Source organism: Mus musculus, chromosome 9, assembly GCF_000001635.26.
Source record: "Mus musculus strain C57BL/6J chromosome 9, GRCm38.p6 C57BL/6J".
NCBI classification, from domain to species: Eukaryota; Metazoa; Chordata; class Mammalia; order Rodentia; family Muridae; genus Mus; species Mus musculus.
The window spans coordinates 4,284,681-4,309,641 of NC_000075.6; the positions used below are offsets into that span (position 1 = coordinate 4,284,681).

At 36.9% G+C, this 24,961-nt stretch overlaps 1 protein-coding gene across 8 annotated transcripts; it reads right to left on the reverse strand.

Annotated features, from left to right (window-relative positions):
* Positions 1 to 10,112: 10,112 nt before the first annotated feature.
* Aasdhppt (aminoadipate-semialdehyde dehydrogenase-phosphopantetheinyl transferase) lies at positions 10,113 to 24,937 on the reverse strand. 8 transcript variants are annotated; one of them, NR_136940.1, is made up of 6 exons: positions 24,608 to 24,814; positions 24,014 to 24,239; positions 18,414 to 18,535; positions 17,790 to 17,951; positions 14,618 to 14,689; positions 10,113 to 12,159 (listed from the first exon to the last, which is right to left on the reverse strand). NR_136940.1 is itself a non-coding variant. In NM_026276.3 (6 exons), the coding sequence occupies exons 1-6, from the start codon at positions 24,754 to 24,756 to the stop codon at positions 11,995 to 11,997; spliced, it is 930 nt and encodes a 309-aa protein (NP_080552.3). In that variant the 5' UTR covers positions 24,757 to 24,814; the 3' UTR covers positions 10,113 to 11,994. The 8 variants fall into 8 exon arrangements, 6 of the variants coding, with proteins under 6 accessions (NP_080552.3, NP_001313288.1, XP_017169025.1 ...); NM_026276.3 differs by having other exon boundaries at positions 24,574 to 24,814; XM_017313536.2 differs by having other exon boundaries at positions 11,277 to 12,159; positions 24,054 to 24,239; positions 24,608 to 24,883.
* Positions 24,938 to 24,961: the final 24 nt, after the last annotated feature.

Consider the following 24,961-nt stretch of genomic DNA (forward strand, 5'->3'; position numbering starts at 1 on the left):
AGTCCCTATAAAAAACAAAAAACAAACAAACAAAAAAACGGAACTAGTGCATGCCAGGTGGTGGTGTCAAATGCCTTTTGGCCCAGAACTCAGGAGACAGAGTCAAACAAATCTCTGAGTTCATGGCCAGTTTGGTCTACAGAGCAAGTTCCAGGGCAGGGCTGCGCAGAGAACCTGTCTCAAAAGACAAAACAAACAAACAAACAAACAAAAAAGAGGAAAAACTATTTGGGAACACAAGGATAAGGTTAGATCTATGAGTCAGTGGGAGGAGGTGTCTCAAAAATCAACCCTACTACAGGCTTGATCTCAAAATTCCATTCTTCATCAATGAGCAAAGTTTTCTGCTGTGAATGAACTGCCTTTAGTGTTTTGTTTTGTCCCCCTCTCCCCTGCCCCGACAGCCCTAGAAAACCAATAAAGAACCCCAATAATTACTCATTCAACAGTTACTGAACTTCTGGATACAGGAAAGTAGAAGTAAACAAAAGCATTCCAGAGCCCTAAATGGAATAGAGCAATTAATAGGGAAGAAAGTAACATGTGCCACTTTATAGTGTTAAGTAACAGGAATAAAAGTAGAGGCAAGATCATAAATGTTGGCAATTATAAAGATGGTAGTGTACAAACTTTGACAGAATGTGACACACTTAAAAGATGATATTTGAATGAAGACAACGAAATTAACAGTGGACCATGTAAACAAGTATATAGAGCATTATATACAGGGGGTAAGAGTGTGAATGAAAATTCAAAAAGTGAATTGATGAGTAACTAGAGAGATCATGAAGCAAAGCAATAAGAAGTTGGGTCAAGGAAGTAAGCAAACCCAATCCACCCGAAGTTCAGGTAGGGAGATCCTGGATTTTCCTACAGATGAGGAGACAGTCCTGAGGAGTCTGTGGTGATCATCCAAGTAAGAAAGCTTAGATGAGGATGGCAGTAAATGTGGTTTGACAGACTTGTTTGAATATTATGTGTCTACATGTTGTATTACAGGTCAGAAAGGTCTTCAATTTGTGTCAATCCTTTTGACTTCATCCCTTGATTGGCAGGACTGCAGATCTGAGCCACTATTCTGGGCCAAACCTTATGCTCTTCTTTTTTTTTTTTTTTTTTTTTTGTACATATTCATTGTACAGTTGTGAGTTTCCTAACTTTCATGGCATTTTCATTAGTCCATAATGTAGTACTCCCAAGCTTCTATTTTTATTTTGTTCACATACCCACACTTCAGTGTGCATACACATCTCCCCCTCCCTCTCTGTGGGAAGCCACATGTGCCGTTGCAGGGTGGCGCTGGCCACCACGCATACATAGGCAGTAAAGTTGTTTTTGCCAAGATGAGGTTTTGAGAATTAACCAAAATTAACCAATCAGATGAGAGACAAGTTAACCCATCAGATGAGAGAGAAGTTAACCAATCAGATGTAGGCATGCAAATAAGGTGGTAAGCATAACCCAAGCACAACCAATCCGGGTGTGAGACACGCCTCTCCTAGGCCTATATAAGCAGCACCAATTCTGGGCTTGGGGTCACTTCGCCTCTGCAATCAAGCTCTCCCAATAAACGTGTGCGGAAGGATCCTGTTGCAGCATCGTTCTTCCTGGCCAATCGGGAGCACGCAAGACCTCCCCACCCCCGCACACACACAAAATCTAGGCTCTATGAACAAGAATAAAATACTTATATGTTATGCAATTTCCTGTGAAGACATGAACAAATATCTATTCATCCCACAAAGGGCAGATCAAATAAATTACTCCATCCAAGTGTAGGTTAGTGGACCAGGAAGTTTATTAGTTGTAAGAGTGTTCATGTTTGAAGGCAGCTGCCTCACTGTAGAGTTACAGACTTGAAAGCTACAACTTTCAGGTAGGTGGGCTGGTTGAAAGTCTCTACATCCCAGAAAGTTTTTACTGTTATGTAACAGTAACTATTACATAATCAGTATATGTGTGAATCTTGTATGTTTCAGCTTTCTGGGACATTTTAAGCTTTGCTTAGTTCCCCAGTCTCATAAACCTGTCTCCTCCCTCCAGGATGGTTTCAATTCAAAGGAAACTGCTACACAACACTGGGAATATGATTTCTAGGTTCATTACATTTTTCTTGCAGTGACAATTTCATTGTTTATGGCTAAATAAAACTTTACTGAATACATATATACCACATTTTCTATACACCTATCAGTTGATGGACATATGCCAAATCCATAACTTGTCTACTATGAATAGTTTAAAAAACATTAAAAAAAAACCCATAGCATGTTTAAATTCACAGAAGTGGTATAGCTAATACATATTTTTTTTTTGAGGAATATCATTTTGATTTCCATAGACTGATTCACATTGTCTGATTACCAATGTGTAATGGCCAGCACCCCTTCCCAGCATTTATTTGTCTTAAACTACTTTTAGAAATAATTTAACTCGTGGCTAGAGATATTTAATACAATAATGATCAAACAGAACATGTATAAATATTCAAGTTTTTAACATAATTTGATTGGCATCTGGCCATATTATTTATCTATTGAAATGATACTTGAGGAATGTTTCCAGAGGGCAGGGCAAATTCTCTCAAGCTATATCCATAATAAATGTCCAAGTTATGCTGGATGAATGCCTTTAATGTTGTTGACCTACATGCCACCAGTAACTATGTCTTGCCTATTCAATTCAAAAAGTCCTCTGATTAACCCTTGAAAAGACAATATAGTCAGAATGAGTTTTAAAGACACTTTTGATAAAGTATCAATAACATAGCAGTATTTTAAGCAATATAGTTTACTTTTATTCCAACAGATAGTTCTTTTAAAATGCAATCATGGAGATATTATGTTTTCTAGGAAATAATCTAATGATGTATGCCTACAATAATGACTTGTAACTTTACTTTTGATGGTTTCACACAAATATAGAATATATTGTGACCATATTTACCCTCTCCCATTATTCTTACTCCTGTTCATTCCATTCTTCCCAAATAAGTCCCATTCTGTGTTCATATCTTATGTGCAGGAGTGTATATTTATTTAAATAACCACAGATACTGTGTTCATGGCTACAATGGCCATGCAACATCAAGAAGACTGTATTTCATGGTATTTCTCTCTCCAACTTCAAGCTCATGCAATCTTTTCACTCCATTTTTATGCAATGTTTCCTAGGCCTTGAAGGTGGTGACATAGAGATCTTATTTAGGCATGAGCTTTCAACAGTTATTCTCAGGACTTCAAACAGTTTCAAGTCTCTGCATTAACTATTACCCTCTGCAAAACAAAACAAAACATTTCTGACTCAGAGTAGCATTATATATCTAGGAGGCATTTTGGTTATGTGTCTATTTGGCAATACATCAGTAGTACATTCTCCTTAGGGTCTGTGATCTCACCAGTCACATATTTTTACAGTACCAGGCATGAATTCATTCTCAGAAAATCAGTCTCATATGCAATTAGAAAGTGGTTGATTACACTTAGTAATTACTAATGTGATTATATTATTAGTATTGCAAAAGAAGGTACATCTTGTCTGGCACAGTGGACCTGTAGCACATAGAACTCACAGTTCAGAAAGATCATTCATGATTTTTCTCACCCACCAACCTGCATAGTTCTCTCTTGCACTCAGTTCTAATTGGATTTCTCTGAACCCTGTCTCCAAACTGTACTATGTCTTGATCTTAAAACCATTTAGTTCTAGTAGATAACCTAAAGCAATGGCAATATTATCTGAGGAGTTTCTGGGGGCTCTGTGGCCAATAATTCACAGGGAGGTATCTCATAATTGGTAAGTTACCCATACTCCAGTAAATAGCCCTTATCACAAATGTACAAAAGCAAAAATAAGTAAAAAGAAAAAAGAAAAAAAAAGATAGCAAGGGTTCATTAGGAGTGGAAAAAGAGGGTAATATGGAAAGGAAATATGGTTAAAATACATTGTATATCTGTATAAAATTGCCACAAAAAATTTTAAAAGTCTGTATGTCAGCCATGAAACTAGAAAGGAGATTATGAGAGAACAGATATTCACTGCATCTTTCTTATCCCTCAAATAAATATAAAACAGAATCTGAAATCAATATGGCACTATGTGCTGTTTAAAAACAATGCATAAGTCTTCCACATTTTAACATGCCTACCCCAATATTCTTGGTTGTTCAATATATATATAAACACAAAACTAAGCTTAGAACAGTTCTTCAGTTTAGACCTTGGCTATATGCTGAGCAGATCTGAACAGTAAATCTACCACCAGTCAATGGACATATAGTTGTACTGGCTATAATTTATGTCAACTTGACACAAGCTATAGTTATCAGAGAATAGAACCTCACATGAGAAAATGTCTCTATAGGGTCAGGCTGTAGACAACCCCATAGGACATTTACTTAATTAATGATTGATGTGGGATGGGTTATTGTGGGTAGGGCCACCCGTGGGCTGGTAGTCTAAAGCACTATATATAAAAACAAGCAAACAAACAAACACCAAGCTAAGTAAACCATGGAGAGCAAGTACTACCTCCCATGGCCTCTGCATCAACTCTTGCCTCCAAGTTCCTGCCCTGCTTGAGCTCGTCCCTCACTACTTTTGATGATTAAACTGTTACATGGAACTATAGACCCTTTCCCTATCAACGTTGCTTTTGGTCATGGTCTTTTATCATAATAACAGTGACCATAACTAAGTCAATAATCATTACTAAGTTGTTCTCCATTACAGTTTTTTACCTCCCCATGATGCAAATAAAAGTAACAGTACTCCTTAAATCTACAATAATCAAATGAGCTGATAAATGTAAAGTACCAAATGGACCTAGGAAATATTTATAAATATTTAATCCTAAAGCAAGATGGTATCTTCTCCAAAACAGGACTCAACTGATACAAGAAGACTGAAATTTAATCCCATGCACCCTTTTAGATCACCACGGACTAAGGCTGGTCTTAAATTCCAACAGTAACACAGATACAAATGGAAGCTGAACAACTCTACTCAATGATAACTTGGTCAAGGAAGAAATAAAAAAGAAATTAAAGAATTTTTAGAATTTAATGAAAATGAAGACACATCATAGCAAAACTTGTACGACACAATGAAAGCAGTGGTAAGTGGGAAACCCATAGCTCTAAGTGCCTCCAAAAATAAACTGGAGAGAGCTTACACTAGTAGTTTGACAGCAAACATGAAAGCTCTAGAACAAAAAGAAGCAAATACATCCAAGGGGAGTAGATGGCAGGAAATAATAGGACACAGGGTTGAAATCAACCAAAGAGAAACAAAAAAAGAACTGTATAAAGAATCAACAAAACCAGGAGCAGGTTCTTTGAGAAAACAAGATAGATAAATCCTTAGCCAGAGTAACCAGAAGACAGAGAGACAGTATCCAAATTAATAAAATCAGAAATGAAAAGGGATACATAACAACAGAAACCGTGGATATTAAAAACATCTTCAGATCCAACTACAAAAGTTTATACTCAACAAAACTGAAAAATCTAGATAAAATGGTCAATTTTTTAGACACCTAACAGGTGCCAAATTAAATCTGGATTATGAATACATCTAAACAGTCCCATAACCCCTAAAGAAAAAAAGCAGCAGTCATTAATAGTATTCCAACCAAAAAAAAAAAAAGCCCAGAATTAGAAGGGTTTAGTGCAGAATTCTATCAGACCTTCAAACAAGACCTAATACCAATACTCTTCAAATTATTCCACAAAATAGAAACAGAAGGAACACTACCCAATTCATTCTAAGAAGCCACAGTTATGCTTATACCTAAAACACACAAAGATCAAACAGGGAAAGAAAACTTCAGACCAATCTCCTCTAGAAACATTGATGCAAAAATAATAAAATTCTTGCCAACCAAATTAAAAAACAAATCAAAACAAGCATTCACCATGATTAAGTAGGCTTCATACCCAGGATGCAGGGATGGTTGAATATACGGAAATCCTTCAACATAACCTACTACATAAACAAAGTCAAAGAAAAAAAAATCAACATTTTATTAGATGCTGAAAAAGCATTTGACAAAAGTCAGCATCCCTTCATGTTAAGTCTTGGAAAGATAAGAAATTCAAGGCCCATACCTAAACATAGTAAAAGCAATATACAGCAAACCAGTAGCCAACATCAAACTAAACGGAGAGAAACTTGAAGCAATCCCACAAAAACCAGTGACTAGACAAAGCTGCACACTCTCTCCCTAACTATTCAATATATTACTCGAAGTCCTAGTCAGAGCAATTAGACAACAAAAGGAGGCCAAAGGAATACAAACTAGGAAGGAAGAAATCCAAATATCACTACTTCCAGATGATATGATACTATACTTGTGACCACAAAACTTCCACCAGAGAACTCCTAAAGCTGATAAACAATTTCAGCAAAGTGGCTGGATATAAAATTAACTCAAACAAATCAGTAGCCTTCCTCTACTCAAAGGATAAACAGGCTGAGAAAGAAATCAGGGAAACGGCACCCTTCACAATAGTCACAAATAATATAAAATATCTTGGTATGACTCTAACCAAGCAAGTGAAAGATCTGTATGACAATTGCTGCAAGTCTCTGAAGAAAGAAATGGCAGAAGAACTTAGACAAGGGAAAGACCTCCCAGTCTCATAGACTGGTAGGATTAATATAGGAATGATGGCCATCCTGCCGAAAGCAATCTACAGATTCAATGCAATTCCCCATCAAAATTCAAACTCAATTCTTCATAAAGTTAGAAAGAGTAATTTGCAAATTCATTTGGAATAACAAAAAACCTAGGATAGGGAAAACTATTCTCAACAATAAAAGAACTTCTGAGGGAATCACCATCCCTGACTTCAAGCTGCATTGCAGAGCAATAGTGATAAAAACTGTATGACAGACAGGAAGATCAATGGAATAAAATTGAAGATCTAGAAATGAAACCACACACATGTGGTCACTTAATATTTGACAAAAGAGCTAAAACCATCCAGTGGTAAGAACACAGCATTTTCAACAAATGGTGCTGGTTCAGTTGGTAGTCAGCATGTAGAAAAATGCAAATTAACTCATTCTTATCTCCCTGTACAAAGCTCAAATCAAAGTGGATCAAGCACCTCCACATAAAACCAGAAACACTAAAACTTATAGAGGAAAATGTGGGGAAGAGCTCCGAACACATGGCCACAAGGGAAAATTCCCTGAACAGAACATCAATGTCTTATGCTCTAAGATCAAGAACAGACAAATGAGACCTCATAAAATTACAAAGCTTCTGTAAGGCAAAGGACACAATAGGACAAAACAGCAACCAAAAGATTGGGAAAAGATCTTTACCAATCCTAAATCCAATAGAGGGCTAATATCCAATATATACAAAGAGTTCAAGAAGTTAGACTCCAGAGAATCAAATAACCCTATTAAAAAATGGGGTACAGAGCTGAACAAAAAAAAAATTTCAACCGAGGAATATCAAATGGCTGAGAAGCACCTAAAGAAATGTTCAACATGCTTAGTCATCAGGGAAATGCAAATCAAAACAATCCTGAGATTCTACCACATACCAGTCAGAACGGCTAAAATCAAAAACTCACCTGACAGCAGATGCTGGTGAGAAAGTGGAGAAAAAGGAACACTTCTCCATTGCTGGTGGGATTATAAACTGGTCCAACCACTCTGGAAATCAGTTTGGAGGTTCCTCAGAAAATTGGACATAGTACTACCTGAGGAAACAGCTATACTGCTCCTGGGCATATACCCAGAAGATGCTCCAACATGTAATAAGAACACATGCTCCACTATGTTCATAGCAGTCCTATTTATAATAGCCAGAAGCTAGAAAGAACACAGATGTCAACAGAGGAATGGATACAGAAAATGTTGTACATTTACACAATGGAGTACTACTCAGCAGTTAAAAACGAATTCATGAAATTCTTAGGCAAATGGGTGGAACTAGAAAATATCATCCTGAGTGAGGTAACCCAATCACAAAAGAACATACATAGCATGTACTCACTGATAAGTGGATATTAATTAGCCCCAAAGCTCAGAATACCCAAGATACAATTAACAGACCACATGAAGCTCAAGAAGAAGGAAGACCAAAGTGTTGGTACTCCAGTCCTTCTTAGAAGCGGAAGAAAATACTCACAGGAACAAATATGGAAATAAAGTGTAGAGCAGAGACTGAAGGAAAGGCCATCCTGAGATTGTCCCACCTTGGGATCCATCCCAAATACAGTTACCAAACCCAGACACTATTGTGGATGCAAAGAAGTATATCCTGAAAGGAGCCTGATATGGCTGGCTCCTGCGAGGCCCTGACAGAGCCTTACAAAAGAAGCAGATGTTGACAGCCAAGTACTGGACTGAGTGAGGGATCCCCAATAGAGGAGTTAGAGAAAGGACTGAAGGAGTTGAAGGGGTTTGTCCCATAGGAAGAACAGTATCAACCAACCAGACTCCCAAGAGCTTCCAGGGACTAAGCCATCAACCAAGGAGTACACATGGCTCCAGCTGCATATGTAGCAGAGGATGGCCTTGTCACACATCAATGGGAAGAGAGGTCCTTGGTCCTATGAAGGCTGAATAGATTACCCAGTGTAGGGGAATTGAGGCTGGGTAGGTAGGTGGGTGGAGGAATATCCTCACTGAAGCAGGAGGAGGGAGGATGGGATGGGGGGTATTTCCAGGAGGGGTCTGAACCGGGAAATGGTATAACATTTGAAATATAAATAAAGAAAATATCCAATAAAAAAATGAAAAAGAGAAGAAGGAGAAGTAGAGGGAGGAGAGGAAGAAGAGGAGGAAGAGGAAGAGGAAGAGGAAGAGGAAGAGGAAGAAGAAGAAGAAGAAGAAGAAGAAGAAGAAGAAATAATAATAATAATAATAATAATAATAATAATAATAATAATAATAATGACAGATGATATCAGGCAAGTGGAAAAAAATGATTTCTATCTGGAATAAGGAAATCATAGCCTAAAGTTTAAAAACCAAGTAAAAGCAATATAAACCTTATTTGCAATAATTAAAAAACAAAGCATACCAACTTTGTTGATAGTACTTGCTATAGGAAAGAGAAAAGGTAGAAAATGTCAAAATAGTGAAAAAAAAATCTGATCTAAACTATGCACTTTTAACTTGATTAAAAATAGAACAATAATGTTGTTCTACCTATATGGTTGCAGATCCCTTTAGCTCCTTGGGTACTTTCTCTAGCTCCTCCATTGGGAGCCCTGTGATCCATCCATTAGCTGACTGTGAGCATCCACTTCTGTGTTTGCTAGGCCCCGGCATAGTCTCACAAGAGACAGCTACATCTGGGTCCTTTCGATAAAATCTTGCTAGTGTATGCCATGGTGTCAGCGTTTGGAAGCTGATTATGGGGTGGATCCCTGGATATGGCAGTCTCTAGATGGTCCATCCTTTCGTCTCAGCTCCAAACTTTGTCTCTGTAACTCCTTCCATGGGTGTTTTGTTCCCAATTCTAAGGAGGGGCATAGTGTCCACACTTCAGTCTTCATTCTTCTTGAGTTTCATGTGTTTAGCAAATTGTATCTTATATCTTGGGTATCCTAGGTTTTGGGCTAATATCCACTTATCAGTGTGTGAGCTAGGGTATCCTAGGTTTTGGGTTAATATCCACTTATCAGTGAGCTAGGAATTTCATAAATTCATTCTTTTTAATAGCTGAGTAGTACTCCATTGTGTAAATGTACCACATTTTCTGTATCCATTCCTCTGTTGAGGGGCATCTGGGTTCTTTCCAGCTTCTGGCTATTATAAACCAGTACCCTGGAGCTCTTGACTCTAGCTGCATATGTATCAAAAGATGGCCTAGTCGGCCATCACTGGAAAGAGAGGCCCATTGGACACGCAAACTGTATATGCCCCAGTACAGGGGAACGCCAGGGCCAAAAAAAAAAATGGGAATGAGTGGGTAGGGAAGTGGGGGGAGGGTATGGGGGACTTTTGGGATAGCATTGGAAATGTAATTGAGGAAAATATATAATAAAAAATATTAATTAAAAAAAATAAAATAAATAAAAAAAATAGAACAATAAAAAAAATCTAAAAGGCAAAAATTTCTGGCACATGTCAAGCCCTAAAATTCCATAATTATTATTATTTTATTATAATGATAAGACAAATGATTTTTTATTTCAGTATTATACTCATATAGGGAAAAAAAATCACTTCATCTATTAGATATGCTTCAAGATTTTCTATGCTTTCTATAATTAAGCATGTTCAATTTAAAAAAAAACTTTTACTGAATTTTTGAGCACTTACAGCATTTAATGTTAGTAATAAAAACGATATTATTCTACTTCTTGCTATTTAACACTAACAGGACTAACTCCTGAAGACATGCACTATAACCATAAATAGATTCTCTCATCAATATGATGGTCTTGGTATCTTAATATATTATATTCACTTTAAATCTATTTAGTAAATAAAAACAAATGGGGATTAGCAATAGGTTCATAAAAAGAAAATGCAAATTACCAGTAACAATGCCATATTAACCTTACTTGTAATAAAAGGATGTAAATTTAAATCACTTTTCAGTTATACAGTTATCCAATACAAGGAAACAACAAAAACCAACAAACCAATCTTCAGGTAAAAGAAAGGTAAAACACAACTAGCTGAAGCATAAACTGAAGTTTTTCAAGAGCAATAAGGTAATACCTAAAAAGAGCAATAAGGTAATACCTAAAGCTATTTGTTTAAACCCTTTGAACCAATCACTCCTGTCTGCAGGACATAACAATGACTCTCAAAATGCCACATTTTCACTGTAGTACTGCTTACAGTAATGACAAAGATAATGAAAGCTCCTAACATGGAAATGAGTACCCTCTGGTAGATTTTCCTCAACCACAGTAGTGTGATGTCAATGAAACTCTCCCAAACCATACCAGGTATAACTGGTTTGAATATGCTTGGCCCAGGAAATGGCACTATTAGGTGTGGCTTTGTTAGAGTAGGTATGGTCTTGTTGGAGGAAGTATGTCATTGTGGGGATGGGCTTTGAGACCCTCCTCCTAACCACTTGGGAGCCAGTCTTCTCCTACCTTCTTTTGGAACAAGAGATACAACTCTCCGCTCCTTCTGGGCCATGACTGCCTAGACGCTACCATGTTTCCAGGCATAATGATAATGGACTGAACCTCTGAACCTGTAAGCCAGCCCCAATTAAATGTCCTTTATAAGAGCTGCCATGGTTGTGGTGTCTCTTCGCAGTAATGAAACCCTAAGACGACAGACTTAGTTTTTTCTCTACAATAGTTTACTTTTGACAGTGGTTAAAAAAAAAAAAAATCAGAATCATCTGAGTCGATGGAATCTTTGGGGGGATAATTTATCAAGATAAAATAAATGTTACAACTTTATGAAGATATAAACCTGGAAGTCTCAACAGCAGTTTGTGTTACTACAGTCAAGGCAAAATGAGTGTTGCAATGTTGATACCTTAAACAGATGTCATACAAGACAGTAACTTAGCACAGTAACTTATGCAGCAGAATAGTTATGAAAGGCAGGGGCATTTTCTTATAACTACAAAATACATGTCCCCACTTTTAGAAAAGTAAATATCGATTAATTTGCAACAAGTTTCTGGAAAGATAACAGAAATTTTAGAGTTCTCTGCAAAAAAAGTCTCTGGAAAGATAACAGAAAGTTTAGAGTTCTCTGAAAAACAAGGTGAAATGCTTGCCTTAAGCATGTTTACATTTTTCTTTCTAAGATGCACATTTATCCTTGGAAGATTCTGTCATTGTTTCTAATAATTACAGTTCTGGAAGGAAGAAGTGAGCATACTCAATGGAGCCAATGGAGCCACTGAACTGGAAATCTGCTCTTAGAAAGAATTTGTGTCTTTAAAAATGTTTTGTTAAATAAAATTTGATCACATCAGGCAATTTATTTCAGTAAATACACAAGATCACCCTTTTCATTTATTTTCCTTACTAAGAGAATCCTATCATGACTTGGTACCATTTCGTATTAGAATTTCTTCTGTGAAGCAAAAACAGTCCCAAAATGAAGGATCCTCAGGTGTCATAGGAATAGCAGATGCTACCAAATCATTAAAATTAAGAATGGTAAACTTCCTCTGGGATAGCTTAGAATCATCTTGATATGAAACCTAAGAGAAAAAAAGAAACAAAAAACAAAGATTGCCTTGTTTTTAATACTTTATATTAACTATATGATCAGTTTTAAAATTTTGAAATAATTCCAGTGATTAGTATTAAATTAAGGCATAGTAAAATTTCTATTGTTTTTACTCCTTATATTAGTGTTGTCAATAAAAAAGTGAAAGATGAACATGTTCAAACCACTACCTGCAATACTTTTTTTAAGATTTAATGATATTCTATATGCAGAAAGTCCAACCCAGTTGGAAAATCTAAAGATCTTTAATGTTAGTAAGCAGAAGTGTATCACCAGCAAAATTTCTGAAACACTCCTGAAGTGCAGGCCTGCTATGATAATCTGCTTTAACTAAATAGGAATGACCCTCATGCAGGAATTACTGAGAACCAACAAAGAGCCTGACTTCCTGTGACAAGCCAAACAAAACACAAGCATACAAAAATCATTGTATAACATTGCTTCAGACAGAATGTAGGTGGTATATAGAAAATAGAAAATGATGTCTATGTTTAACATTGGGCCCCAACTCCAAAATATAATTGTGTGTGTGTGTGTGTGTGTGTGTGTGTGTGTGTGTGTAGTATACACAATATATATATGTTTAATATTACAAACTTTGAAATCTAATCACTTTGAGCCCAAAGTATTTTAGATTAGGGGCAATCAATTCATATTAAACAATACTTGAGCTTTATAAATTATCTTAACAAAGTTTAGTAGACCATGCTATAACAGTTATCTCAATTTTATAGATGGGAAATTGAGGCTCAGGAAGATCAGACCACAAGCTACCTTACACAAGTTAAATTGTGAACTAAGATTTAGAACCTAGCTTTCCCATTATGCAGTAGGCTCTACTCAAAGAGGCAGAAGTACTAAAAGTACATCTAACCAATGGTATAACAGTGGCATGACAGTTATGGTAGTAACAACCACTTGGGGCCTCCAACAGAGTGAACTTCATGTTTGGTACTGTAAAACTGGGCCAAAAGCTCAAGATTGGAAAGAGCACAGGCCCTAGGGGAGGGCCCTAATATTGCTTTTATGTTAAACTGTCATACAAACTGCTTTCCTTTAAGTTAATATCCATAGATTTCTTGTGCTCTTCCCTTTGGTCTTTCTGTAATGGGTAACAACCAACAGGCTGACTGATAGCTGGACATATGCCATAATAACATAAATATCAGTGTGCTCATCTGTAGATGAAGCATCTATATTAATTTGCCCACATCTAAGGCTCAGAGAACATCAAGACGAGTAGACAGAAAGAATTTAAGAGCTGGCACATGAAGAGGAAATCTGTGAAATTCTGACTTCTGGACATGGAATGGTGGTGCACATAATTCACAGTGCCTACAGCTACCTACCTGTACAAAATCAAGCTTATCAAGATACCCAAACATACATAAGAAAAGAGCCCCTGATACCCAACCCTTGCTTGGGGAGGGAGTCAATCTACTTTGGGGATCATGACTTAAGTGGATATCCCCAACCCATGTATATATGAGCACCACAAACTGGAGTTAAGGTTTCCAACAACAACAACAACAACATAAAGCACATAAAGCTGGTAATGAGGTAGATGATTGTATAGAACGAATCACACCACCTCCTACTAAATATCAATTCTAAACTACTAATATTCTTAAAAGACACTTTGACAAAACTATTATAAAAGAAATTGTCTATGGCCTACATTATTTTTCTCAGACTAATGACCACAGGATTTGTGTCCACATACACACATATATATTCTCATATGCATTTCATAGAAACAAAGGCATAAAGTTTTGCTTACAGTATACCATAAAGAAATTATTTACAGAGCTACAGCTATATGTACATTTGAGTCTCTTAGTCTTTTACCCTCATTTACTAGATAACAATATCAGAAATACAAACCAATTATGATTGGAAGAACAAAGTAAGACCAACCTTAAGTCTCAATATGATATAAAGTCTCACATAAGCTCTGGGAAAACTTTAGAACATTAGGAATATGTTTAATTTCTAAGGTAATATCAGTATTCACCAACCTTCAGCCTGATGCAATTTATATTCAATAAAACCATAATTCATCTAAAAAATTATGATTACAACTAAGACACAAGTAATACTGAATACCTATTGGAAATATATTAGTACTATCAACATTTTCCTCTGTAACATTTAAGGGTATTTAAATATAAAGAAGATAACATGATCTTGTAAAGTTTTGTGGGTTTTATTTGTTTTGTTTTGTTTTGTTTTTGTGGGGGGGGGGAGAATACCAGCTAACTTTAACACATTTGCTAATAAAAAACAAACAAAAAAACCAAAACAAACCTTGTAAGCTATACCCCCTACCCTGATGCAAGATAAATTACAATTTTAATCAATTGTAAATAAAAGCATCATTGATTCACTGTTATTTTTTAGAAAGACTTTTAAAAAAAACGAAATCTTACATTTTGATGTCTAGATCCATCAGGCTTCCTAACAGCCACTGCAACAAAATGGTGTTCATCTATTTTGCTTTCCTAAAAAATAAAAACAGAATTCAGATTCTAAAACATAAATTTAGACATAATTTTTTTTACATTTAAAAAAAACTCATCTACTTTCTATACTTCTATACAAACTAAAACACTCTCTCACCTCTCTTGTAACCATGTATGGGGAAACAGGATTAAGTATTTCATATATTATCAAAGTATACACCTTGTCAATCTCTACTATGGCCATGTGTTGGCTAGATCTATCAACTCTGCACAAGCTAAAGTAATCAAAAAGGAGGAACAGCCTCAATTGGAGGGAAAAAAAGAATCCATAATATTGAGCTATATATACATAACCATACTAAGAGCAATGTATAGCAAACCAGCAGCCAACATCAAACTAAATGGAAACTTGAAGCAACCCCAGTAAAATAAGGGACAAGACAAGGCTGTCCACTGTCTCCCTACCTATCCAATATATTACTCAAAGTCCTAGTCAGAGCAATTAGACAACAAAAGGAGGCCAAAGGAATACAAACTGGGAAGGAAGAAATCCAAATATCACTACTTCCAGATGATATGATACTATACTTAAGTGACCCCAAAACTTCCACCAGAGAACTCCTAAAGCTGATAAACAACTTCAGCAAAGTGGCTGGATATAAAATTAACTCAAACAAATAGGTAGCCTTCCTCTACTCAAAGGATAAACAGGCTGAGAAAGAAATCAGGGAAACGACACCCTTCACAATAGTCACAAATAATATAAAATACCTTGGTGTGACCCTAACCAAGCAAGTGAAAGATATATATGACAAGAACTTCAAGTCTCTGAAGACTTGTAGAACTCAGAAGATGGAAAGATCTCCCATGCTCATGGATTGGCAGGATTAATATAGTAAAAATGGCCATTCTTGCTGAAAGCAATCTACAGATTCGATGCAATCACCATCAAAATTCAAACTCAATTCTTCATAAAGTTAGAAAGAGCAATTTGCAAATTCATTTGGAATAATGAAATACCCCAAATAGGGAAAACAATTCTCAACAATAAAAGGAATTCTGAGGGAATCATCCCTGACCTCAAGCTGTATTATAGAGAAATAGTGATAAAAACTGTATGACGGGCAGGATGATCAATGGAATAAAACTGAAGATCCAGAAATGAACCACACAGCTATGGTCACTTGATATTTGACAAAGGAGCTAAAACCACCCAGTGGAAAAAAAGACAGCATTTTCAACAAATGGTGCTGGTTCAACTGTCTGTCAGCATGTAGAAGAATACACATTGATCCATTCTTATCTCCCTGTACAAGGCTCACGTCCAAGTGGACCAAGGACCTCCAGATAAAACCAGATTCACTGAAACTAAGAGAAAGTGGGGCACAAGGGAAAATTCCCTGAACAGAACACCGATAGCTTATGCTCTAATATCAACAATAGGCACATGGGAACTCATAAAATTACAAAGCTTCTGTAAGGCAAAGGACACTGTCAATAGGACAAAACAGCAACCAACCAACATACAGGAAAAAGATCTTTACCAATCCTAAATCCAATAGAGGGCTAATACCTAATATATACGAAGAGTTCAAGAAGTTACACTCTAGAGAATCAAATATACCCAATTTAAAAATGGGGTACAGAACTAAACAAAAAAGTTTTCAACCGAGGAATATCAAATGGCTGAGAAGCACCTAAAGAAATGTTCAACATGCTTAGCCATCAGGGAAATGTAAATCAAAACAACCCTGAGATTCCACCTCACACCAGTCAGAATGGCTAAGACCAATGTGTGGGTGCTTTGGCCTTTCTTAGAAGGGGGAACAAAATACTTACAGGAGAAAATATGGAGATAAAGTGTGGAGCAGAGAGAGAAGGAAAGGCCATTCAGAGACTGCCCCACCTGGACATCCATTCCATATACAGTCACAAAACCCAGACACTATTGTGGATACCAAGAAGTCCTTGCCTGATATAGCTTTCTCCTGAGAGGCTCTCTCAGAGACTGAGAAATACAAAGGTGGATGCTCACAGCCAACCATTGGACTGGGCATTAGGTCCCCAATGGAGGAGCTAAAGAAAGGACTGAAGGAGCTGAAGGGGTTTACAACCCCATAGGAAGAACAACAGTATCAACCAAGCAGCCCCACCAGAGCTCCTAGGGAACTAAACCACCACCAGAGTACCCATGTCTCCAACTGCAATATGTAGCAGAGGATTGCCTTGTGAAGGCAAGATGCCTTAGTGTCGGGGAATGCCAGGGTGGGGAGGCAGGAGTGGGTGGGTGGGTGGGTGAGAGAACACCTTCATAGAAGCAGGGGACGGGATAGGGTGTTTCCTTGGGGAAACCGGGAAAGGGGATAACATTTGAAATGTAAATAGAGAAAATATACCATGAAAAGAAGGAGAAGAAGAAGAAGAAGAGGAGAAGGAGGAGGAGGAGCAGCAGGAGGAGGAGGAGGAAGAAGAGGAAGAGGAGGAAGGAAGGAAGGAAGGGAGGGAGGGAGGGAAGGAAGGAAGGAAGGAAGAAAGGAAGATTGGGCTGTAGGCAAGCCTATAGGGCATTTTCATTAGTAATTGATGTAAGATGGTCCAACTCATTGTGTTTGCTGGGTTCTGAGTTCTACAAGAAAGTGGGCTAAGCAAGCCAGTAGGCAACACCTCTCCATGGCATCTGTAGTAGCTCCTGGCTCCAAGTTTGTACTCTGCCTGAGTTCTACTCCTGATTTCATTTAGCATGGACTAAGTGGAAGTGTGAACCAAATAAACTCTTTTCTCCCCAAATGGCTTTTTATCATAGCAATAGTAACCCTAACTAGGACAGACAGTAACATTTAGAAAACACAAATCCCAACTGCTTTTATTATACCAGGCTGGATTCCAATTCACAGAGATCCCAAATACTGAAACTGAATGCAGGCACCATTATGTCTTGAAAGATAGTTTTAATGATCAGATTTTAATTACTAATTAAAAGGAATTGAATTACTTTCAAAGAAAGTTACACAAGCTCACAATGGATATGTACTCTACACTGTTGACATTCTTATAAATTTCAGGAACAATCTAGATTATTCGCACATACGTGAATAAATATGGAATGTCTTAGCTATAATAATTATAATAAATTCCTTACCTCAAAGGCCCATTCTTTTTCTTCTTCCCCATCCAAAATCAAACAGGTTTCCTTATAAACCTGACCAATGTCCATGTTTAATGGAGATACATCAAATTCAAGCCGCTGCATTTCAAATCCCAATCCAACTCCAATGGCTTTTATGAAGCTTTCTTTCAGTGCCTAGAGAGAAAAAGGGACATTTTCTCTTAGAGGATTCAATAGCTAAAACTTTTTATAACATTAATAGATATAGTACATTTTGATTTCTATGTTTGTTACAGCTATAAAGTTGTAATTGTTTTATTTTGCTCATTGTAATAGCACCGAAAACAATCTTAGTAGCAGTCTGTGTAAATTATTCAAGATCTCTCAAGTGTAAACTGTAATGACCAAACAATGCCATCCTCAAAGGGTTGCTAAGAGAATTAACTAAATTATAAGAACTGTGATGTGACATTTTCTGTTAAATAAGGTTCATGTGTTTCTATAGAGTTATATAGATTTTTTAAAAAAATCCCAAAGTTCTCAAGAATCTGTCCATTTGTATCAAGCACTATATGGTATTAGCAGTAACTACAAATCTTTCACTCTTATTTCTAGTGAATATAATGGAATAATTATAGAATTACAAAGGAATTGTACCCAGTGCCGGTAAAACATATCCAGCTGAGTCCATTCATCATTAAAACTTCTGATTGTTTCCCACTCCTTTTTGGTAAACTTTCTTTTCATGATATGAAAGAATTCTGGAATTGAACCACGACCTGCCAAATCAGCGAATACAGAATTAAAAATTTATTCTATTAAAAATAAACATAAAAACAAAACTTAAAAAGCTGTTGTATGACTGAAACTACTGAGGACTACCCAAACAGGAAAGGCAACTTATTCAGAAAACAATCCTAAGTGAGGGTACAATGTAGCTCAGTAGTAGAGTGCTTGCGTGGAATGTGCAAGGCCCTGCATAGCCAGGCGTGGTGGCACACGCCTTCAATCCCAGTACTTGGGAGGGAGAGGCAGACGGATTTCTGAGTTCGAGGACAGCCTGGTCTACAAAGTGAGTTCCAGGACAGCCAGGGCTATACAGAGAAACCTTGTCTCAAAAAAAAAAAAAAAAAAAAAAAAAAAACAAAACAAAACCCAAAACAACAACAACCCAAAATTCCTATTACTATAAATAAACAAAAACAACAAAAGAAACCCTGCCTCAAAAGACCAAAAAAACAACAACAAAAAAACCAAAATTCCTATTAGTATAAACCAACAAAAACAAAAGAAATACTTTTCTATTGATTGTTAATTTTGATATAAATTAGAAATTAAAAGAATAACTCAAGATAACAAGCATGTGTTAGCCTAAAAGAACCAGTTTAATAAGAATTTGTGAAATTAGGAGTTAAATAATTAAGCAGAAAAACCCTAGCTTCTGAAACATGTTCCAAAAACCTGAATAGTTGACAGTCAAACTTGTTCTAAATTTTAAACATCTAAAAGAAAATGTCATACATAAGTATGACAACATATATTTCAGAAATTCATACTAATGTTATATTTTGACCCTTCAACACTACTAAAGGGAAAAAGAAAACAACTGTTGTATAATATTTTGTAACTAGAAGGTAGTTCAACAATGTATACTGCTTACTTGAAATGACTACTGTAAAAGCAAAATCAATATATACATCTAGACACTCAAGGAGATCTGGAACACAACAGACTGTACTCTTTTGTACTATTTAGAACTTCTGCAGTAACCACATACCTCGCCTAGAGTAAGTCAGAGAAGGAAACATTAAAAACCAGTTCTTGTGCAAAAATGTTTAGGACTCTCCCAAGTTCCAACTTCAATAGTCAAGTCTCGAAACAGGCCCTCCTTCCTTAACCCAGAAATCTGGAGGACTTGAGATCACAACTATGGCTCTATGACCTTGAGAATGGTATAACAAGAGACTATGACCATTTGGGGGCATGCATCCTTTTAGTGATCCAAAGCTCATTTTCACTTTACTGAGAATTACTGGATGCCTCTCAATAATAACTGATTCATTCGCTGTTTCTGGCATCTAGTCTTAAAAAAGTGAAAGGGCTAAGAAAATGGTTCAATGAGTAGTTTGCTAAGGAAGTACAGATCTGAGCTTAGATTACCCAGCACCTGTAAAAGGTACAGAAGCTGCCAGTATCTATAACCTAATACTGTCAGAAAGGGTATTTGTCAGGGCACGGTTGGGAGGTGAAACTGATCCCCAGAGCTCACTGACCAGCATTCTGATTCAGTGAGAGATTATGTCACAAACATTAAAAAAGGTATTAGTGACAAGAGGAAACTGATGAAAACTTTTGGCCTCCAAATTTACAAACCCATACAACCCACATCCACAAAATTTAAAAGATAAATTCTTCTCAAGTAGACTCCGGCATAAGTAGCATATATGAAATAAAGAGGAAGAATATCTTAATTTGTATTTGGGATACTGGCAATAAAGAAATACTATAACTCATTACTTATGGCTGAAAAAAATACCAGTGTGTACACTTTCCTATATATTTAAGCACAAAATAAACAGCAGTCAATGGTGAATCTCTAAATACCTAACTAAAGGACAGCAGCACTACCCTGTGGTGTTATGGGGGAATGCATACTGGCCAAATATTCTATTTTACTCCATAGGAAATTAGAAGAAAAACGTTAGAAAATCCCAGTAGAAAAACAAATTTGTCTCTCAAAATACCAGCATCATTACTGGGCAGACACATAGGCAAATTCTTAATATTATTTATATATATTGATTTCTACTACAATATATGTAATCATCCTATAAAATATTAAGAACACAGGTATGTGTACGTATATATATACATATATGTATATATGTGTGTGTATGTATGTATATATATGTATGTATGTGTATGTATATATATATGTGTGTGTGTGTGTATATATATACACATACATATGAGAGGTATAGGACTGAAAAATGTGAATTGTCACTTAAGTGTTGAAATACTTGATCCTTCTTAAAGCTTAGTTACTAAAGAAGAATGTCAGCTACTAACTAAATGTTCTACATAATCAAAATCACATAACTGGTCTATTTTAAACATAATAAAACCCCATAACAAAATCACCAACAACCAACACATTTTGCTACTATTGTAGGCCTATAAACAAAACAGTCTATTATAGTACCAGAACTTCAAAGCCTATCTATATCATTCTAAAACAAGGTGTCCGGTACACATGTATTATAATAGCACTGTAGTGGCTATTCCTGGTTGTCAACTTGACTATATCTGGAATGAACTACAATCCAGAATTGGAAGGCTCACTAGTGATCCTAATCTGGAGGCTGGGAGATAGAAGTTTTTAACCTGGATCTTGGTTTGCAGATCTTGAAGCTTAGTGGCTATGGATTCCAGATTAAGACAGGGGAGATCTCCGAGTTCAAGGTCATCTGGGACACCTTTAAACCTTCTGCTGGAGACTACATATGGACATTGGAAGAAGGAAGGCTCTCTCTCCTTCGCCTGCTTGCCATTTGGGACTGAGCAACTGCTAGATCCTTGAACTTCCATTCACAGCTGCTACTGACCATTGTTGGGAATTGGACTGCAGACTGTAAGTCACCAATAAATTCCTTTACTATATAGAGACTACCCATAAGTTCTGTGACTCTAGAGAACCCTGACTAATAAAAGCATCTCAGTTAAAACTTACCATTCAGCTACAAAGAAAGCTCAAATGGTTAAGTGCTAACATTATATATATAATATATAGACCTGAGTTCAATGGTCGTCAGAACTTATGTAAAAAATACCAGCCCAGTAATACAAGTATACAGCCTTATAATTCCAGTGCTGGGGAGGAGGAAATATGTGGAACCCTAAGGCTCACAGGATCTAGCTAGTTTAGCTTAATCAGTAAGCTACAGGTTGAAAAGATCCTGTTTCAAGAGGTAGGTGGCATTTCTGAGAATGACAGCTGCTGTGGGGTGTCCTCTGGCCTCTATACATAATATCAGCACACATACATTTAAAAGCAAAGCAGTAAAATTATCCATTCTTCTCAAAGAATATGACTTATCAAGGGGAAGATGGAGGTAAGGAGGAGTTGAGCAACATCTAATTAAAGGAAATAAAATACTGTAACAGACAGAAAACAATGATCAAAGAAAACTAGAGAGAAATGAGAAATAGTAACATGCCTGAGAATAGAAAGTACAAAAGAACACAATAACAGTGTTATGTTTAGGAGTTTGAATTCTATTATATGTCTAATGAGAACCTATTTCACAACTTTAAAACTGTGTCCTTCTCAAAAGATCACTTAGCTCTACCTAGAGAACCAGTTAGGAGTATATAATACTTCAGAAGAAAGGGTATGAGAGGAGACAAGAAACAGGCTTTTCCACTCTTTAGTATATCCAGGCCTAATTTGCACCAACTACATTTAATTTATACTTATAATGCAATAGCTCCTCTAGAGAGCAATTCTGTTAACAAAATCTTTTGGGATGAAAGTCAATGTACTTCAGGATAGACTTGAACTCATAGTCTTGCTTCTGCTTCTACTTCCAAAGTGCTGGGAATACAGAAGCTTTTCAGTATACCTAATAACACTCATTTTAAATTACTTGAGTTAATTAAAATTAGAATTGTTTCTCAAAATATTTTAAAGTTATTTTTATTGTGGCAATTACTATCTAAAATATTTTATAATAGAAAAACAAATATGAAATTGCAAAATCATGCAAATAGAATTCTTACTATTTCCTGAACTTAAATATTTTTATACTGTTCATGGTTATTTTGTAAATACTGTTAAATTGAATCATTAAACTATACCTTTACTTCACCTAAAACTGTAAACATCTTTAACTGTAAATAAAGCTTAAGAAATGAGAAAAATACTTGATCAGAAATGTATACTACTGACAACTTGTGCTAAGATCCCACAGTTAAATCTATTGGGAAATGAACAGTACTTAGCCAACATGGCTAAGTAATATGGGAATTAACACTCCTATGTAATATTTCTTATGGACACACACACACAGAATGTGGGTAAGAGAATTGTCTCCTTCGATATGCTAATAACACTCCTCTATGCTGACTCTGTCTCAGGAATTGTCAATGTGTAGTACAGAGTAGGTTTCCCCTTCTATCAAAAATTATAACTTCATCATTCACCAAGACTGAAGAATATTCCTTGATGAACTACCTCACTTATTCTGGTCTAATAAATTGCCAGTGCAGCAAACAGGTATTTACTTCTCATCATCACTAAGAAAAGAAGCACCCAATCACAATTTGAAAATGAGTGGAATGGTAATGACACAACACTAGTGCCAACTGAATGGATCTCTTCCTCTGTGTTATTGGAACATAATAAGCTTTGAGCCAGTTAAACTATAAAAGGAAACGGTTATAATCAAAATTGATGGGTGTCAAAGGATTAATAAAGTATTAACAAGAGACAGAATCTTCAATATCTGCTTAATACTTTCCTACTATTTAAAACGTCAATTAATAATGACTTCCTTATTCAGTACTGACCACAGTCAACCCCTCACAAAATGGGTTGTAAAATCTGTTTATTTCCAGATAGGCACTAACTGTGCTATCTATCTTTTTTCTAAGTGTCTAATGGCCTCTCCACTAACTTCTAGTTACAGAAAAAGCTCCTATGAAGCTTCCCCAGAGCTACAAACCCATGTGGACTATTCACAAAAATAAGCCTGACTCCTCTACAGTAGCAGTTACTTTAGAACAAGCCTTCAACAATACCATTAAGTCCTTTCATTGGAGCTGTGCTTCAAAAAGGCTTCTTAAAAATTCATGCTGAAGCTTAATTGCCAATACAAGAGCACTGCAAGGCCATAGCGGGTACCACCTTCATTAATAAACTTATTATCCCAGTCCTCAAGGGTTTCCTTGAACTCAGAACAATGAGCTTAAAGAAGCTCATCTTTGTAATTCAGCCTCGCTTATTTTGTAACAAGAAAAAAACAAAAATACTTAGAAAAATGATGATACCTAAAGAAAATGTAGCTAACAATTTAAAGGGGTTAAAAGGTACAGTAATATAGAATCTACTGTCTCTATAGATAAAAGTTAAAGGAAATGCATCCTTTTTGGTTAAATGTTTTATCAGTAAATTAAGTACTGCCAGTAAACTTACAACTGCCTAATAGTTAAGATCTGAGACATAAAACACTTAATATGTCATAAAAGTGAACCATCACCTGGAAAACTAGTCTTCATGATATCAATGCCAACCTGTACCTCAGGTTCTGCAGCAAGAACTGCATAGTCCCCTTGGTGAGAGATGTTAAAGTTGAAATTGGGATATGGATTCAACGAGTCTTTCGCAAGAACCGGCTTTCCCTTTGAAGTTCTCTGCAGACGGATATGATCCCAAGGGATATTCAATTTCTCTGCAACTAATTTCCTTATCATCAAACGACCAGCCTGTTCAGACATAAAACACACGGTGTGTATTGCTATCTACTAATCGCATAAGTACACTGCTTAGAAAGTATATTTATGGCTTCTAAGTTTCAAAGTATAAACACATTCATTAGTAAACAGACGATTACTCCATAGGCCCCGCCTCCAATTTTAGGGTAAGGGTCTCCACAGGCAACCTCACAAGGGAAGACTAGATGTGAGTGACCCAGGCCTCCGGGATACGAAGGCTGAAGACGGTCGCACGCACTCCGGAGGCTCCGAGACCGCAACGCCACGAGCGCACGTGGGAGTCCGCAGCCCGGCCCGCCTCCCAAAAGTCGCAGGCCTCAAGTACCAAGGCTGCCTTGGCGTCGCGGGCAAACACGAACTTGCCGATGCGCTCCTTCTCCTCCGGCTGGATAGACCGCATCGCCAGAAGCCATTCGGCTCGACTTGGCAGCCAGGTACCGCAGGAGAATGCCCAACGAACGCCCTCCATGGATGGCACCACGCACAGCCTCTTAGCGGGGAACACCATACGACCGGCTCGGTCCGCTGATCCTCAAGCCAGGTAGAGCAGACGCTGACGTAGCCACGCCCCGTCGCTCCGGAGTCTGCGCAAAGGGGCAGCACCTCGCAACAGACGTTACCAGGCTCCACCCCTTTTCAGGCGTCTGTGCGAAGTAGCTGGACGCCCGGCTTAGAAGTTTCACAGACCCCCCCACCCCCACCTTTAGTTCAGG

Excerpts from the sequence above, each read along its gene's own strand:
- Aasdhppt (NM_026276.3), bottom strand. The coding sequence starts at position 24,756 with ATGGTGTTCCCCGCTAAGAGGCTGTGCGTGGTGCCATCCATGGAGGGC. Across the intron at positions 17,952-18,413 it reads ATATGTTTTACCGGCACTGG|GCACTGAAAGAAAGCTTCAT; the intron begins GTACAATTCCTT and ends TTTTCTCTCTAG. Across the intron at positions 12,160-14,617 it reads ATGGATCTAGACATCAAAAT|GTTTCATATCAAGATGATTC; the intron begins GTAAGATTTCGT and ends TTTTTCTCTTAG.